The sequence below is a fragment of the Ailuropoda melanoleuca genome, chromosome 14 (assembly GCF_002007445.2).
Source record: "Ailuropoda melanoleuca isolate Jingjing chromosome 14, ASM200744v2, whole genome shotgun sequence".
In the NCBI taxonomy this organism is placed as follows: domain Eukaryota; kingdom Metazoa; phylum Chordata; class Mammalia; order Carnivora; family Ursidae; genus Ailuropoda; species Ailuropoda melanoleuca.
This window is the reverse complement of record NC_048231.1, coordinates 9,529,072-9,545,436: the sequence shown is the minus strand read 5'-3', so window position 1 is coordinate 9,545,436 and position 16,365 is coordinate 9,529,072. Positions and strand designations below refer to the sequence as shown.

Below are 16,365 nucleotides of genomic sequence, written 5' to 3'. Positions count from 1 at the left end.
ATACCACTACTACATGAGCTGAGCCTCTTCCAGAATGAAGAAAATGAAATAAATGTAGGCTGATGTTCCCAGACAGCTTTTTAGTCTTTCTTAACTCTCTCCTCTCCAGAGCCATCATTTAAATGTCTTCTACTTCCCATTGGGAATTTTAGATTTATTTTGTAAAATCCTAACAGCTACTTCATTATTTCATGTGTTTAAACGTAGTTTGCTTTTTGAGGAGTTGAAGAAGCGTGCTTGCTGTGGTCTTGGATGTACCTCGGCCATGCTGTTTACACCTGGTAGAGTCATGGGATGACAGTCAGCAAAGCAGCAGGGCTTTACATTCAGTACCTAGCAGGTTGAGTAAAGATGCTCATGGTAGGATGATATTTTGTCAGCATTTTCCCTTTCTACAGATTCTTTGACTCACCTCCAGGAAGTCAGCCAGCCTTCAGACCTGGTGACCTTGTCTAGATCCCCGTCAGGAGAGTTCTCTGTTGCGGCGGCTGTTGCTGCTCCTGGTAAGAACAGGTTCTGCAAGTTATCCGTGGTTAAGTTCCAACTTGCCTCATTCTGACTTTCTGATTCTTTTGCCTCTTCTTTCATTTCTAGTTACAGCATTCGTATTGTTTTTCTTGGTTCATTCCAGCTTTGTTTATCCCAGAATTTTTAACAATCAATTCTCATTATTTGCAGTAGTATTTCTATAAGATCTGTGCAAACACTGAATTGGCAAATACTGAACCATTGCTCCTAGGGAAAATGTGTGTGTCTGTCACTTAGATGGAAATTGAAATTGAAAACAATTCATCCTAGTAGGTTTTATTTTATTTTACCCAAGAGAAAAAGAGGTTTAGAAGTGTTAAAGTGACTTGCCTGAGGCAAACCCACTAATGAGTGCCTAATGAGAGTTTGGGATTCAGACCCATCCAGCTCGCAGGAGAGCCGGAGCTTCTTGCACCACCCCACGGTGTCCCCTCCCGTCTCCATCCTCCAGCCACCTCTGTGCAAGAGCTGAAATAAGAAAGCAGAGCATTATCTTGTTCATCCTCAGATGAGAACCTGCATGTCAGGCGATTCAAATTATTCATTCTGCGCATGTCTACAAAGGCACTGCAAATACTGATTTTGAAGTTACAAGCAAATTTTGGTGGGTGGGCAAATGCACAAATTCAGACTCTGGTGAAAGGGAAGATAGAGTGTATCCAGTCCTCATGATCATCCTGGTCCTCTGCTGCAAGTTCATTGTTTATGTCTGTCACCTACACAGAGTGCAGGCTCCTTGAAGGCCTTAGCCGTGTCTTGATCACCCCTTTTCACCAGCCCTCCTCTCCTCCAGTCCCTGGCCCCTTGCCCCTTGCACAATGGCCTACAGTCCTCAGAAGAAGCTTCAGCAAGTGTTTGTTTTGCCAACGCTCAAGGGAGCAGGATTCCGGGGTGAGATCTATGGGCCCTGCAAAGAGTCAGTGTGTTTTTCAGTTCTCTTTTTCTGTGGCCTGCCAACCGTGCTCTGCTAGGTGACAAGAAATTTCCTTAGGTACCATAAAGCAAAGACTGTGGCACTTCGTGGCTGTACTTTGAAAATTAGCCATGCTCTACAGTAACCAGCAGACCTGAGGGAAGGGCTCAGACTTACAGGTATACGAACAGCCTCATGCATCTGCAGATGGCAGCCTGAGCAACTTCGGTTTATTTATTTATTTATTTATTAGCTTTTTATTGTGGCCATTTTCCAATATACAAAAGTAGAGTAGTGTACTGAGGTCTCACCTATGGCCCAACTACAATAATACCATCTCATCACGGCCATTCGCGTTCCAATATACCCTTGTGCCGCTACCGGGTTATCTTGAAGCAAATGCTAGATATCGTGTGATTTTGTTTATAAATGTATCATATATATCTCTAAAAGGTAAGGATATTTACAAAACAAAACCATAACATCATCATCATACCTAAAAACAAATGAATGATTTCTTCTTATTACCAACTATCCAGTCAGTATTCACATTTCCCCAGTTGTCTCATTAATATTTTTTTAGAATTGTTTTTTCTAAAATCAAAATCTAAATAATGTCCACACGTGGCATTTGCTAAAATACCTCTCAAGAATTCAATAATGGCCACCCTGCAGTCTGGGTCTTAGTCCTCTGTATATCCAGTACACTGGTTAGTAGACGTAGAAGCTTGATTTGATTCAGGCTTAATATTGTTGGGTAAGTCTGTTTGGTAGGTGCTTATGTGCCTTCCATCAGGAGACACACAGTGTCTAGGTGTCTCTCTTTTTATGATGCAGTCAGCCATTGATGACCATTAGCTGGATGTATTATTGCAGTAGGGGTTTGAAACATGGTGAAATTCTGATTTTCTCATTCCTTCTTCATTTATTAGCTGGACTATTGATCACCTTTTACTCTGACTTTGGCTCTGCCCCCCAGGTGTCTCCACTATACATTCCCCCAGTCCAAGGGAGAGGAGCTTCCCAGAGAGTCAGCCCCCACCGGAGTTTGTCCCCCCAGCAACACCCCCTGGCAGGCCTCAGTGGGTGCCCGATGAGAGTGCGAGCATCTGCATGGTCTGCTGCAGGGAGCGCTTCACCATGGTAAGCGGCGTTGGTCTCCAGCTTTGCCTGTAGGGGAAGTGAACGGAGACTACCAGTTTTCTGGTTTCTGGTTTCTCTGAGCCCAGAGTTTTATAGTCACCTTCTGTCCCCAAGAAGATATTGGTATTTTCAGAAGAACTACCAAATCCAGGACTTTGGATTTAACTTTGACCTAACCAGATGTTTTATCCGGATTCAGGCAGGTGGTAAACACCTTCAGGTAGCCTTAAATTCTAAAATCTTTGCCATTCTCATGAAATGACTAAACAGAGGCAGAGTGGTGTAGCAGGAGTCACCAACACCAGGAGATCTTGTTTCTAGCTCCCCTTTCACCATAATACAGTTGGCCTGGTAGTGGGTTTATGTACTGGCTCTGGAGACAGAGGACATGGGTTCTAATCCCAGTTCTGCCTCTTACTAGCAGTGTGACTTTTTCAGTCTCAGATGCTCACTTGTAAGCTAGGGATGATATATTTTTTGGCCTATGGAGGTATAAGGACCAGCTATGATGACAGGTTACCACACTTACCAATGTACTGACTGGCATATTAGCTCAGGGCTGATGAGAACAACAATGACGTGATTGCTCTCTTTCCCCCTCACTTCGAAAGAGGTGTTATATGTCCATCAACCTCTACTAGCGAAAGCATTTTAAAAAAAGGACACTTTCTCATCATTGTCAGTGCCATGAAAGCATGTGATGTGCTTTGGCTAAGAAAGTCACTTCTTCCCCACTATTCTTGCTGTGTCTTCATACATTGCCTCCACAGACAGGTAGAACTTGTCAGGAACTATTGCAAAACTGCCCATTACTTGGGCACCTTTGCCTACCATCTGAGACATACCTTTAAGTGTCACGTTCTTAAAGGCAAGAACTGGGTGTTCTTTCTCAATAGAAGCCCAAACACAGGGTATTCTTAGTAAGTCACAGGTGTCTAATACCAAAGGTAAGTGGGTTGAGAGGTAGACTCACAGTTCCTGCAATCTCACCTTCTCTTCCTCCCTTTTCTTTCTCTTCCCAATGACACTCCTCAGTTCAACAGGCGTCATCATTGTCGCCGCTGTGGCCGGCTCGTGTGCAGTGCCTGCTCCACTAAGAAAATGGTGGTGGAAGGCTGCAGAGAGAGCCCTACTCGAGTGTGTGACCAGTGCTATAGTTACTACAACAAAGAGTGAGTAGTGGGGCCCCTACTTCCATTGACCTCTGCACACCCACCCTCCCCCGAGGTCGGGGGGGTGTCTTGGAGTCTCATTGTGGAGAACATCTCAAATCTGGAACAGTGATAGCAAGTTTTAATTTAACATTCACACTAAAATGCCATTAACTCTTCAGCAATACGTTTGACCTTGGTCAAAGAAACTTCTAAGAGAGGAAGGAAAGAGAGCTCAAGGTTCTTACATAATGTTCTCCCTAAAATCAGGACACTTGATTCCTGACCATGGTCGTTACTCTTAGTTTGCCATCAACCTCACCAATTGTTCAGCCCCTCCTGCTTCCATTGGTCTCCGCTGGACTCAGAGGGATGTGTTCACACCTGCTGACTGTTCAAGCATCACTTGCAGTAGTTCTAATCTAGCTAGTCATCCTGGCTTGTTAACCACAACTAGAAGAGCCCCCACACATTCCTACACACAGATTATCTAGTAACAAATTTCAGAAACTGCTTATACCTCTGGCAAGACAGATTAAGACTGTGTTTGCTGCCTTAGTGTTGCTCAATTTTTCTCACTACTTCTAGCAGCAAAGGAGGGCAAGACTAAGGCTCTAGGCCATCTGGAAATATGAGCCAAAGCAATTCCTCAAAAGCAAATTACTTTGAATTCTTCATGTTTTGCTTACAGACTTAAATTGATTTTATATTCTGCTCAACAGCATTATTGAGTTTGTTTTAATGTGAACATTTTTCGTCATTATTTACCACAATGATTACTGATCTCCTAGAAAGGAAGACCAGCCATGCTTATATTGCAGTTTCTGTGATCCTGACATACCACTTGCGTCCCTTGGGGTAGGGGACAGAAGAAATATCCATATACCATATTGCTGATATTGGCAATGAGCAGTTAATATTGTTGGGGATCCTTTCATTCGATGATTACTCAGCAATAATCACTTCCTCCTCAAGGAGCCCCCATTTTAGTGGGGAGACTGTTAACAAACAGACCACAGAGTCATTCGATGAGTGCAGTGGTAGAGCCACTCAGCTTAGCCTGATGGTCAGAAGGTTTCTTAGAAGTGTGGCACCTTGTCTGAGCATTAGGGTATGAGAAGTTAGGAAAAGAAGCCTACACAGGGCATGCCCAGAAGTGGGAGTGACAACTGCAAAAGTAGAGGCAAGAGAATATGTGGGTCCTTTGAGGAAGTATAAATAGGTAGGTGATAGGCTGAGGTTCTAGCTGGCATGCCTTGGACTTAGACACCTGACAGCTGAGCCAGAAGGACATGGGCCCAAAGGCTTGGAGCTTGCTCTTTGGCAGCATGGGCTGGGGTTGACCAGCAGGCTTTAATGCAGGTGTTAGACTTGACCTCTGATTTGTGGCATCAGGACTTAGTGCTTGGTGATGCCAACTGAAGTTAACCAGAGCCAGTGGAAGAGTGAGGAGGACTTTAATGAGTTGAGAACAGGTCATGGGTGGCAGGAGTTGCTCTCAAGAGATAAATAACCAGGCTAGGTTGTAAGAGTTTTGTCTGCTAAAACTGCAAATGTGGAATACTTTTACCGTGAGAAGCCATGGAAGAATTTTAAACAAAAGCATAACATGACCAGATTTGCATTTTTGAAAGCTTGCTATAGTTGCAGAGTAGGGAGTAGGTTGACAGAGTCAAGGACACCAATTGGGAAGCCATTACAAAGGCTCTAGCAATAAATGATGAGGGCCTTCTCTGAGGCAGGGATTGAGAGAGTGATGGGTACATTTAAAGAGGTATTGAAGTGGGGCGCCTGGGTGGCTCAGTCGTTAAGTGTCTGCCTTCGGCTCAGGGCATGATCCCGGAGTTCTGGGATCAAGCCCCACATCGGGCTCTTCCGCTGGGAGCCTGCTTCTTCCTCTCCCACTCCCCCTGCTTGCGTTCCCTCTCTTGCTGGCTGTCTCTCTCTCTCTGTCAAATAAATAAATAAAATCTTTAAAAAGTAAAATAAAATAAACAGGTATTGAAGAGATGGACAGAAAATGGTCAGTGATTGGCTGTGACAGGTGAGGGACAGAAAAGAGTTTGGCTGGTTCCCTGATACATCTTACTTGGGTAACAATGTAAATGGCAGTGCTCTATACCAATTTAGAAACACAGAGAAGGAGAAGGGATTCAGTCATTTCATTTTTCTTTCTCTGTTTCCAGTGTGCCAGAGGAGAATGCAGGACAACCAGAAGGTAAGGCTGAAACATATTCCTATCTCTTTGTTTATGTGTGCAAGTTGGCTCTTCCTTCAGTGTTTCAGCTGCAACTGATACCCTTGATAGCAGCTCAGTCCAACTTGTTGGCCAAGGGAAAAAGAAAATTCTTGGCATTTTTAAGATGTTTCCCTTGAAGTTTATTATTCTATTAACCTACCATACTGGCCCATTGCTTCCAGCATTCAGAAGGCCAGCAACCAAAGAATTTGGCCCCTAACTTTGAGTAGGTTATTTCTCCTAGATTCCTTTCACTGCCATCCTACCTCCAAATGCTCCCTTCTTCCCACTAGGCAGTCACTATTAAGAGTTTGATTTATATCCTTCCACAGAGGTTCGTTTTTAGGGCAGCCAGTGGCACAGCCCTCCATTGGAGAAAGGTGTACATTTCAGAATTTCTTGTGTGAAGCAGTGGGGTTGTATGACACCATAACACTCATACCAGATCTTCCCTGGGGAAGAAAGTTTGAGGTACCTAATGAGATCTCCTAAAGGAAATAAAGGGGACCCAGGAGAGAGAACAGGTATCTGCGTGCAGCTCATGCCGGTTTTCCGGCTGGCGCTACACTGGACTGCTGGTCAGTGACTGACACATGAATGACACTTCTCTTCTCAGCACCAGACAGCTCCAAGAGTGAAAGTCCTCCCTACTCAGCCGTGGTGAGAGTCCCCAAAGCAGCTGAGGTGGAATGGATTTTGGATCTGAATGAGGAGGAAAACGAGCTGGTGCGGAGTGAATTTTACTATGAGCAGGTAATAGCAGTAAAATTTGTTGGTCCTTTGAGTTTCTTTACAGTATGTAGTTACGACAAGAAATGCAGAGATAGGTGAACACAGCCTGGCCTTCGCGTGCTTACAGTATAGTAATATGGGAGCTAAGACAAGTAAACCAAATGAGGCAGAAAATGAAGGGCATCTTGGAAATGTCTGAGAGTAGATCAGGAAAGACTTCATGGGGGCACCTGGGTGGCTCAGTCAGTTAAGCATCCAGCTCTTGATTTTGGCTCAGGTCATGATCACAGGGTTGTGAGATCCATGCCCAGCGGGGAGCCTGCTTAAGATTCTCTCTCTCCCTTTCTCCCTGCCCCCCCCCAAAATAACTTAAAAATAAAAGTAAAATTTTTTAAAAAGGAAAGGCTTCATGGAAGAAGTAACCTTTAGGATGATCCTTAGAAGAGTTGTAGGAGTGTGACAAGCAGAAATTGGGGTGGGGGGGGTAGTGTAAGGGCAGTGAGGGTAGGCAGAGGACAAAAAGGGCACAACTAGAACATCTGAGCAAAGGCATGGTGTCAAAAATTGCAGGGCATGATTAGGGGACTGGAAATGGTTTAATTTGAAGGAACATAGGGTGTTCATAGACAGGTAGTAAAAGGTAGGATTGGAATGGGCAATATGGACAGGGCCTTGAATTCTGCAGTAAGGAAAGTGTACTTGGTAGGCATCAGGGACCATGAAAGGTTTTGGAGTGTGCTTTGGAATATTAATTCAGCAGCAGCGTGTCTAGGCTTGAAGCAGATAACTTCTCCAGGAAGGGGACTGTCATAGTCCAAGGCAGCAATAAGGAAGACCTGCATTAGTGGGGAAAAGGAGGGAATATGTGGACATTCCCAAGAAGTAGGTAACGTATGAACAGAGCTGCCATTTAGAACATCTGAAATTTGTTTAGTTTCACTCCTGCTTTGCCATAGAAGTTTGGCTCCCTCCTCCAGTATATTTCAAGCCGGGTGAACAGGGAAGAATAATTCCTGCCGTCCAACGGCATTTGAGGAATGCTCTGGTCCCTGAGCTCACTGTGTGTTTCTCTCTTCCACCCCGGCCAGTCCCCCAGCGCCTCCTTGTGCATTGCCATCCTGAATCTGCACCGAGACAGCATTGCCTGTGGCCACCAGCTGATTGAGCACTGCTGCAGGCTGTCCCAAGGCCTCACCAACCCTGAGGTGGATGCAGGGCTACTCACAGACATCATGAAGCAGCTGCTCTTCAGTGCCAAGATGATGTTTGTCAAGGCCGGCCGGAGCCAGGACCTTGCTCTTTGTGACAGGTAAATGGGAGTGAGTCTCTGTTGTTTTACATGGTTATCATTTCTGTCTAGCTTCTTTTTTCTGGCCCCACGATGAGGTCTCACATCACCATCCTCTTTCAGAAGATGCCCTGAAAATGTTTCGCATCTCAGTTTGAGACGGTGAAATGCTGCTACTGGGTCACAAGTGGTCTTCCTCACCCTGCCTTGACAGCCTGTGTCCTCTTTCCTTGGGTACATCCTCAAAGCAGAGTGTTCTCTAGCTCTACCCAGTCAGAAAGAAAGTCAAGACTTTGGTTATTTTGTAACTAAAATCTATTTAGGGGAGCACCTTTATTCTCTATGGAACTTTCTGGCTTTTAAAGGAAAATGTGTCCTCCCTAAATGTCCAGTGCTTAGCCTTGGCTGGAACTCTACCCCAGTCTTGACCAAATCCAGACTGTGGCCTCAGAAGTTCTGGGTAACAGAGCTATGAAGCACACTGGGGGCTGGTCCATCCCTGTGTCACAGGTAGGAATCTGAGTCATAAAGTACGAGTATCTGTGGAAAAGGTATGGTTAGGCGCCAGAGCCCTATACAACCTGCTCTGCCTCCATTCATTAACTTGACAGTTGAACCTCCCAGTTCCCAGCTTATCCACCCAGATGTGTGACTCATGTTGGATGTTCAGCACTCAGGCTGAGATTTGGGAGCAGAGAAAATAATTTTCTTTGAAGTATAAGTGCCTCAAGCACTTGTTCAGAGTGTTTGCCTGCAAACTCCCAAGACAGCAGAGCGAGCTCAGTGAATCTCATCTGCCTGCTTCCTGGCTCTGTAACCTTGGACAAGTCTGTTAACCTCCCTGGGCCTCAGTTTCCTCCTCTGTAAAATGGCGATGTTAGTAGTACCTATCTCATAGGCCACCCAGGAGGATAAAATAAGAGTATCCCTGTAAAGGGCTAAGAATTGAGCCTGTATACTCCAGAAATTCTAGTTTATGTATTTTCATTAACAAAACCAGAAGATTAAGACAGGAGGAGGTGGCACAGAAAGTGAAAGTATAAAACAGTTAATTTCACTCTTTCCTATCAAGAGACAATAGATTCTACATCATTTTTCAAGTTAATAAGTGAAGAAATGGGTATATGTTGAAGTTTTTCACTTTTTAAATTTTTTTAAAAAACTTTATTTACTTGAGAGCAAGAGAGAGAGAGATTGAGAGCACACAAAGGAAGAGGGAGAAGCAGTCCCAGCTGAGCAGAGAGCCCAACCTGGGGCTCCATCCCAGGACCCTGGGATCATGACCTGAGCCAAAGGCAGATGCTTAACCAACTGAGCCACCTGGTGCCCCAAGTAAGGTTTTTTAAAATAACCGTGAAAAGAACCAAAAATCTACCAATTTACCAGAAATGGAGAAGAGGGGAAAAGAACAAAAACCACTCTGTATAGCAAAAAGTAGAATTTAAGACAAAAATAAAACTGTATCTAAATTATCTCAGATATCAGTAATGTAAATGAGATAAAATCTTATTAAAAGAAAAAAAGTAGGGGCGCCTGGGTGGCACAGCGGTTAAGCGTCTGCCTTCGGCTCAGGGCGTGATCCCGGCGTTATGGGATCGAGCCCCATATCGGGCTCCTCCTGTATGAGCCTGCTTCTTCCTCTCCCACTCCCCCTGCTTGTGTTCCCTCTCTCACTGGCTGTCTCTATCTCTGTCGAATAAATAAATAAAATCTTAAAAATAAATAAATAAAAGAAAAAAAAGTATTCAGATTGGGGGATAAAACAAATCTAACGTCAAGTCCTGTATTTCCATCAAAATCAAATATAAATGGAGGAGATATCCACTCTAGGCTGTGGACAACAGAAATTAAGAAAGTGCTTACTTTGGTAGGATTCTCACCCCCAAATGCTGGGCACGTCTCTTGACAGTGTACAGCAATGGTTTCAAATTACACATTCTTTTTCCCCAATTCTGGATTCACATACCCATTCTAGAGCATTACTTCCTTCGTGCAGGTTTGCTAATGGTAGTGGATTCACCTCTCGTGTGATTTGCAGAGTATTTTTTCACTGTTTTTAACTCCTTGTTCCTTCTAGTAGACATATAAATAAATAAATAAATGTTTAAAAACAACTCACATTACCTATTAAAAATGTACAGTACGTTGTGATACCAAAATTGCATTTACAGAGTATCCTCTCCCTTGCCCCATTCCCACTAGTTGAAAATGACTGATGTACTGAATCCCTTTCCAGAGAACTTGGTGGCTAAGTCAGGACCGACAGGTTTTTTGACTAGACTATAACATATATTGCATAATATATTTACTATGTAATAGGTATTGTATAATATATACAATTCAGGAACTTTGAGTGTAGGACTGTTTCAAGGCAGCACTGGACAGAGTGACCCAGTGTTCTGGGCTCTCTGTTTCTATAAGATTTTTGCAGTCACCAGGTGTCGGGAGTAATATCAAAGGTGGCCATGCTAGTGAGCTGTAGCAAGGACCCATTCTTAGCACAGGGAGACGATGTCAAGTCCAGAAGACTAGAATCCACATGATTGCGCAGCAGCACCTCCAGGCAATGGTAGTGATGTGAACTCTATACTGAGTAGGAGTGCAGGCCATGGAGATAGCCTCAGGCTCTGTGCTCTCTCCCACGCAGACAGGGTTCTAAAGAACCGGAAAGCAAGTGGGTAATGGGGTCTCCTCTTTGTGAGCATTCCTACTTTGAGTATTAATATCTAATATTTAATGAATACCTACAATATTCTAGACTTAATCCTAAACCCTTTTACTTGAGCTATTTCATTTCACCCTTAAAATTCTCTGTTATTGTATCCATCTAACAGATGAGTAAATTGAGGCAGAGAAGAGTTAACTAACTTGCCCAGGGTCATAGAGCTGCTGAGTGATAGAGTTGAATTCAGAGTATGACTCCAGAGCCTTCTCTCACAGTGTTTACATATCCCTCAATTCTCATTTTCACCTTTCACATTGGAATTGAAATAGAAAACTTGTAAGCAGGGGCGCCTGGGTGGCGCAGGCTTGAAGCTTCTGCCTTCAGCTCAGGTCATGATCCCAGGGTCCTGGGATCAAGCCCCGCATCAGACTCCCTTGCTCTGCAGGGGGCCTGCTTCTCCCTCTCCCTCTTGCCTGCCACTCTCCCTGCTTGTGCTCTTTCTCATGCTTGCTCGCTCGCTCTCTCTGTCAAATAAATTAATTTAATTAAGTCAAAAAAAAAGAAAAAGAAAACTTGTAAGCAGCAACTATTTTTAGTAAGACTGGAGCCTCATTGCCTTGTCCCTTCCCTCCCTGTAGCTACATCAGCAAGGTGGATGTGCTGAATATCTTAGTTGCTGCTTCCTATCGCCACGTGCCACCTCTGGACCAGATTCTGCAGCCGGCTGCAGTAACCAGGCTAAGGAACCAGCTTTTGGAAGCTGAGTACTACCAACTGGGTGTTGAGGTGAGACGAAGACAAAGCTTACTTCTACCCAGCTGTAATGAGTTGCCTTTGCCTAGCCTTGCAAATGGGTATTGTCATCTCTCAGTCGTCCTTGGTCATGGGGAAGTATCTAGGGCATGACAAGTTCGACAGTTTGGCAGTAATGGCAGGTAGGGTGATGGAGGGGGAAGATGATTGGCAACAATGGGAAAGACTAGGTCTTTGGCATTTTCAGGCCTGGATTTAGGTACTTCTCACTAAAAGGAGCAATTTTTCTTCCAGATCTCCACAAAGACTGGCCTCGATCCCACTGGAGCATGGCATGCTTGGGGCATGGCCTGCCTCAAAGCTGGGAACCTCACTGCTGCACGGGAGAAGTTCGGCCGATGTCTGAAGCCTCCTTTTGACCTCAATCAGCTGAGTCATGGCTCAAGACTGGTACAGGATGTGGTTGAGTACCTGGAGTCCACAGTGAGGCCACTCCTATCCTTGGTAAGAACATAGCTGGGGGAAGGTCAGTTCAGGGAGGAAGAAGGCCCAGCAGCAGTAATGACCTGGGGAAAGGATCACCTTCCACTCAGCTTATAGTGGCAGTCCTGGCCCAGAGCTGCCAGGTTTAGATTTTGTTCTTTCCATTATACATAATTAGGTAGTAACTATATATGGTTAGATAAGTAATACAAAGTCAATTTAAAAAAAAAAAAAAAAAGCAAACTACGGAAAAGTATTTTTAAAATGATAAAAATGACATTTAATCCCTTACCCAGACTTAAGTTATGTTTAGATTTTGGCGAATTTTCTATGTTACGTTTTTGAATGAAACATGGTATTATAATATGGAAAATTTTGTATCCTGCCGGTTTTTCTGCCCTTCAAACTGTATTGTAAGGCTACTTCCACGTTTCTAAATATTCTTTGACAGCAGTATTTTCAGAGGCTGCTAAGAATTTACTGAGTTTTATTTTTCTTTTGCACTCTCTTCTTTCCCGTCAGCAAGATGATGATTACTTTGCTACCTTGAAAGAACTGGAAGCTACACTTCGGACCCAGAGCCTCTCTCTGGAGGTGATTCCTGAAGGGAAGATCATGAACAACACCTACTACCAAGAATGCCTCTTCTACCTGCACAACTACAGCACCAACCTGGCCATCATCAGCTTCTACATGAGGCACAGCTGCATGCGGGAAGCCTTGCTCCACCTCCTCAACAAGGTGGGACACGCAAACTGACCTCTCAAAGTGCAGGACCTACTTTGCCCATCTGGGTTGGCCCACTCAGCTTTAAGGAGGGGGGCAGGGGCTCAATAAACCCCCTGAAACTTAACCCACTGTTGAGCTGTGAGATCATTTCTGGCAGAGTCAGATCAAAATGGAAAATCTGTCCACCCAAATTAGATTTGATATATGGGCAATAAGTCTTAACCTGGATCCAGATTGCCCTTCTGACTGGCAATGACAAATTTCATCCCTTCTCCCAAAACATACAGCAGAATCAAACAGTAGTTGAGAGCATGGTCTCTGGAATGAGATGGTTGGTGTAAGTGGTGTGACCTTGACCAAATTGCTTTACCTCTCTGTTTCTACACACCTCCCACCTGCCTTGGGACTGTGTCCCACTGCTGACTTAGCTGCTAATCCACTCAGAGTGTTAAAAGGGCCAGGAAACACCCATGATCCTGTATTTGGGCCCCAAATATCTAATGGAAGGAGAGAGCTTTCCTTTTTTCTGACATCCTCTGCCCTCCTCTCACAGGAGGCAAAGGCACTTCTGAAGTGAATTATTTCTGTGGAGCTATTGTTTTTTTTTTTGTTTTTTGTTTTTTAAAGTTTTTTTTTTTTAATTTTTATTTATTCGACAGAGATAGAGACAGCCAGCGAGAGAGGGAACACAAGCAAGGGGGAGTGGGAGAGGAAGAAGCAGGCTCATAGCAGAGGACCCTGATGTGGGGCTCGATCCCAGAACGCCGGGATCACGACCTGAGCCGAAGGCAGACGCTTAACCGCTGTGCCACCCAGGCGCCCCTCTGTGGAGCTATTGTTAAGCAAAATCAGGATTCTGTTTCACCATGACTCTTTGGCATTCATTTTTTTATCAGAATGTTCCATGAATACTTTTTGAGGAATTGGCTGATCTGTACCAAATTTCATAGGAAATTAAAGGAGTTCATGCTTTAATTTCAGTTTGCTGCCCTGATTCAAAATGGCAGCCAGTGAAAGTTTATAAATGGACATATCTTCTAGGATTCCTCTAAGTGAAGTGAGCTGTTCATAGTCATGGTAACCATACCCCTACAGGGTAACTACTAACCAGGTTCCAAGAATAAAGTAAGAATTATTTTAATTACAGTTTAACTGCTATTTTTTTCCTTTTCTTCAGTTTCTAAATGAGTTTTGAGGTTAAGTTGCTTCTCCCAAGCACAGATTGAGAGTGGAAATCAACCAGTTCTGTTTCTTCTAACTGTTCACTAGTCCAGAGGGTTAAGCTGCTTACTTACTTATCTTGGTAGAAGCTGACAACAGCATTAACCTACTTTACATTGCCCAAGCGAGGAAAGAAGCCTTCTTTTTATAGGAGTATAATCACGGTTACTCTTGAACTGAAATATCTTAATTCTCAAGCAGGTAGGGAACAACAGAAAAACACATTGTGAAAACTACAACTGAATGGCTGGAGCCTGGAAGGTGTTCTTTGCTAGCCTCATTCCCTGCCATTTTCACCCCTTTATCTGTCACACTGTCCCAGAGTGAGCTTTCTAAAACATAATATATGTTATTGATGTTATTCATAGTTCATGTTATTCCCCTCTCCAAAAGACCCTCAGGAGATCCCTATGGCCACAAGATGAAGTCCAAATTCCTTAGCATGCATACAGGACCGCCGAGATCAGGCCCCCTCATTTATCCCGTTCATTTTCACCACAAGGTCTATGTATGCCCTACATTCCAGACTTACCAAATTATTTAATTTTCCTGATTGTACCTTGCCCTTTCTGACCTCAGTGAACCTGCATGTGCTGTTCCCCCTAACCTTGCCCCTCTTCGTTTTCTTGGAACACTTCCATTTATCCTCTCAAACCCTCTCTGTTGAGCATTCATAGAACACACGAGCAACATTAGGAACCTCTTCCTGTATACCACCACTGTATCTAGAACACAGCTCTGTTATGGCATTTATCCCACGCATTGCAACTGTTTGTTTACAACTGTGTCATCCTTTCTGGACCAAGAAAGCTTTTATTTTACTTCTCTGTGTCTTCTGATGCCAGACATAGAGCCAGTTATGAATGAATGAGTTGAGTAGATAAATAGATGAAATGGAAGTTTTTAACATATTGCTCTTCTGAGAAATTTCACCTTTTCTATGGAACTGATTCCCCTGCCTTTTAAAGTCTGTCCTAAAATTTTTAGATTAGGTCTGGGTTTCTGAGTTAGGAACAGCCAGAATCAGGAAAGGAGTCCTCAGCTACCATGGATGCTGTGAAAACTCAGAACTCCTCCAGTTCTAAACAGCTTGTACCCAGTGTTATTAGGCCAACATGGTTATACTAACATGAGTTTATGGCCATTCTTTACTCTCCATTAGTCTAAAGTCTAAATGCCCGGATGATTTTTTTTCTATGACTATGGAATGCGGGTTTGTGATACTGGGTCTCTGAACCACAGATGAGCTTCAGAAGGGAGGGGATGTGTATGTGTGTGCACCTTCTGAGGAGTTGGTCCATGGTGTTTATCACTTACTTGATCAGCCAAGAAATACTTATTAAAAAGCTAAGGACTACTCTGGGCACTGAAAAAAAAATAGACAAAAATATCTGCTCTCATAAAACTTATGAGTTATGACAGACAATAAACAAGGTAAATAATATCTATAGTATAGGTGATGAGTAATAAGAAAAATAAAGCAGGGGAGAGGTCAGGGATGGTTGGGGAGTTTTAGAAAGGATGCCCAGGGAAGGGGACACTCAGTAAAGGCCTAAAGGAGGTGGGGAGTGAGCCTGGGAGATTCTGGAGGAAGCACAATCCAGTGAAGGGAGTATCAAAGGCAAGGGCCAAGGTGACTTGAGCAGAGTGAGCTGGGAAAAGCATAGGAGCAGATAAGGTCAGAAAGGTAACAGGGGTCCGATCATACAGGGGTCATATAGGGCCTTGTGGACATTGTGAGGGCTTGGACTTTACAATGAGTGAGGAAAACCATTAGAAGATTTTGAGCAGAGGAATAAGATGATGTGACTTATGTTTTATCAGAATAACTCAGGTTAATTGGTTGGCATTAGACAAAACAGAGACAGGACAGAAGGTAGTAGATGAGGGAGGAGGCCATTGCAAAAATTCAGGCAAGTGGCAACGATGACTTGGCCAGGGTGGTACATTGAGAGGTTGAGAAGTGGCCAGATAGATGCAGATTCTGTGTGTAGGTTGATGGTAGAGCCAGTAGAATTTGCTAATGAATTTGATTTTGGGTGCTGAGGCAGGGGGGAAGGATTTGACTGTTTTTGACCTGAACAACTAGAAAAACAAAATTGCCATCTGAGAAGGGAAATACTGCAGAAAGAAGAGATTTGGAAGAAACAACCAGAGTGTAGTTTTAGGTGTATTAAGTGTACGATGCACCCAAGAGGACATTCGGAGTAAGCAGTTGGGTGTAAGTTGAATATCTACTTCCGGAATTCAGGAGGAATGAACAAGGGGGAAATAGGGATCTAGGCATAATCAGCAAATAGATTTAAAGCCGTGAGATTATATGAAATCACCAAAAGAGTGAGTATAGGAAGAAAAGAGGTTCCTCCTAAGTGCTGAGAAAATTAGGAGGAATCACCAAAGAAGATGGAGAAGGAGTAGCTGGAGAAGTAGAAAGAAAACCTGGAGAGGGTGGTTTCCTAGAAGCCAAATAAAGAAAATTTTTCAGGGGGAGGAAGCCATCAGCTGTAGCAAAAGCTCTTG

The 16,365-nt window shown here is 43.8% G+C and overlaps 1 protein-coding gene across 3 annotated transcripts in view; it reads left to right on the top strand.

Annotated features, from left to right (window-relative positions):
* ZFYVE26 (zinc finger FYVE-type containing 26) overlaps window positions 1-16,365 on the top strand; it is a 64,057-nt gene that overhangs the window by 38,577 nt on the left and 9,115 nt on the right. For all 3 annotated transcript variants that reach the window (XM_034642342.1, XM_034642343.1, XM_011222049.3), the window contains 9 exons: window positions 399-503; window positions 2,421-2,584; window positions 3,620-3,756; window positions 5,922-5,953; window positions 6,591-6,727; window positions 7,795-8,015; window positions 11,298-11,445; window positions 11,707-11,916; window positions 12,418-12,636. In XM_034642342.1, the coding sequence (XP_034498233.1) occupies window positions 399-503; window positions 2,421-2,584; window positions 3,620-3,756; window positions 5,922-5,953; window positions 6,591-6,727; window positions 7,795-8,015; window positions 11,298-11,445; window positions 11,707-11,916; window positions 12,418-12,636 (1,373 nt within the window). The remainder of the gene's footprint in view (window positions 1-398; window positions 504-2,420; window positions 2,585-3,619; window positions 3,757-5,921; window positions 5,954-6,590; window positions 6,728-7,794; window positions 8,016-11,297; window positions 11,446-11,706; window positions 11,917-12,417; window positions 12,637-16,365) is intronic.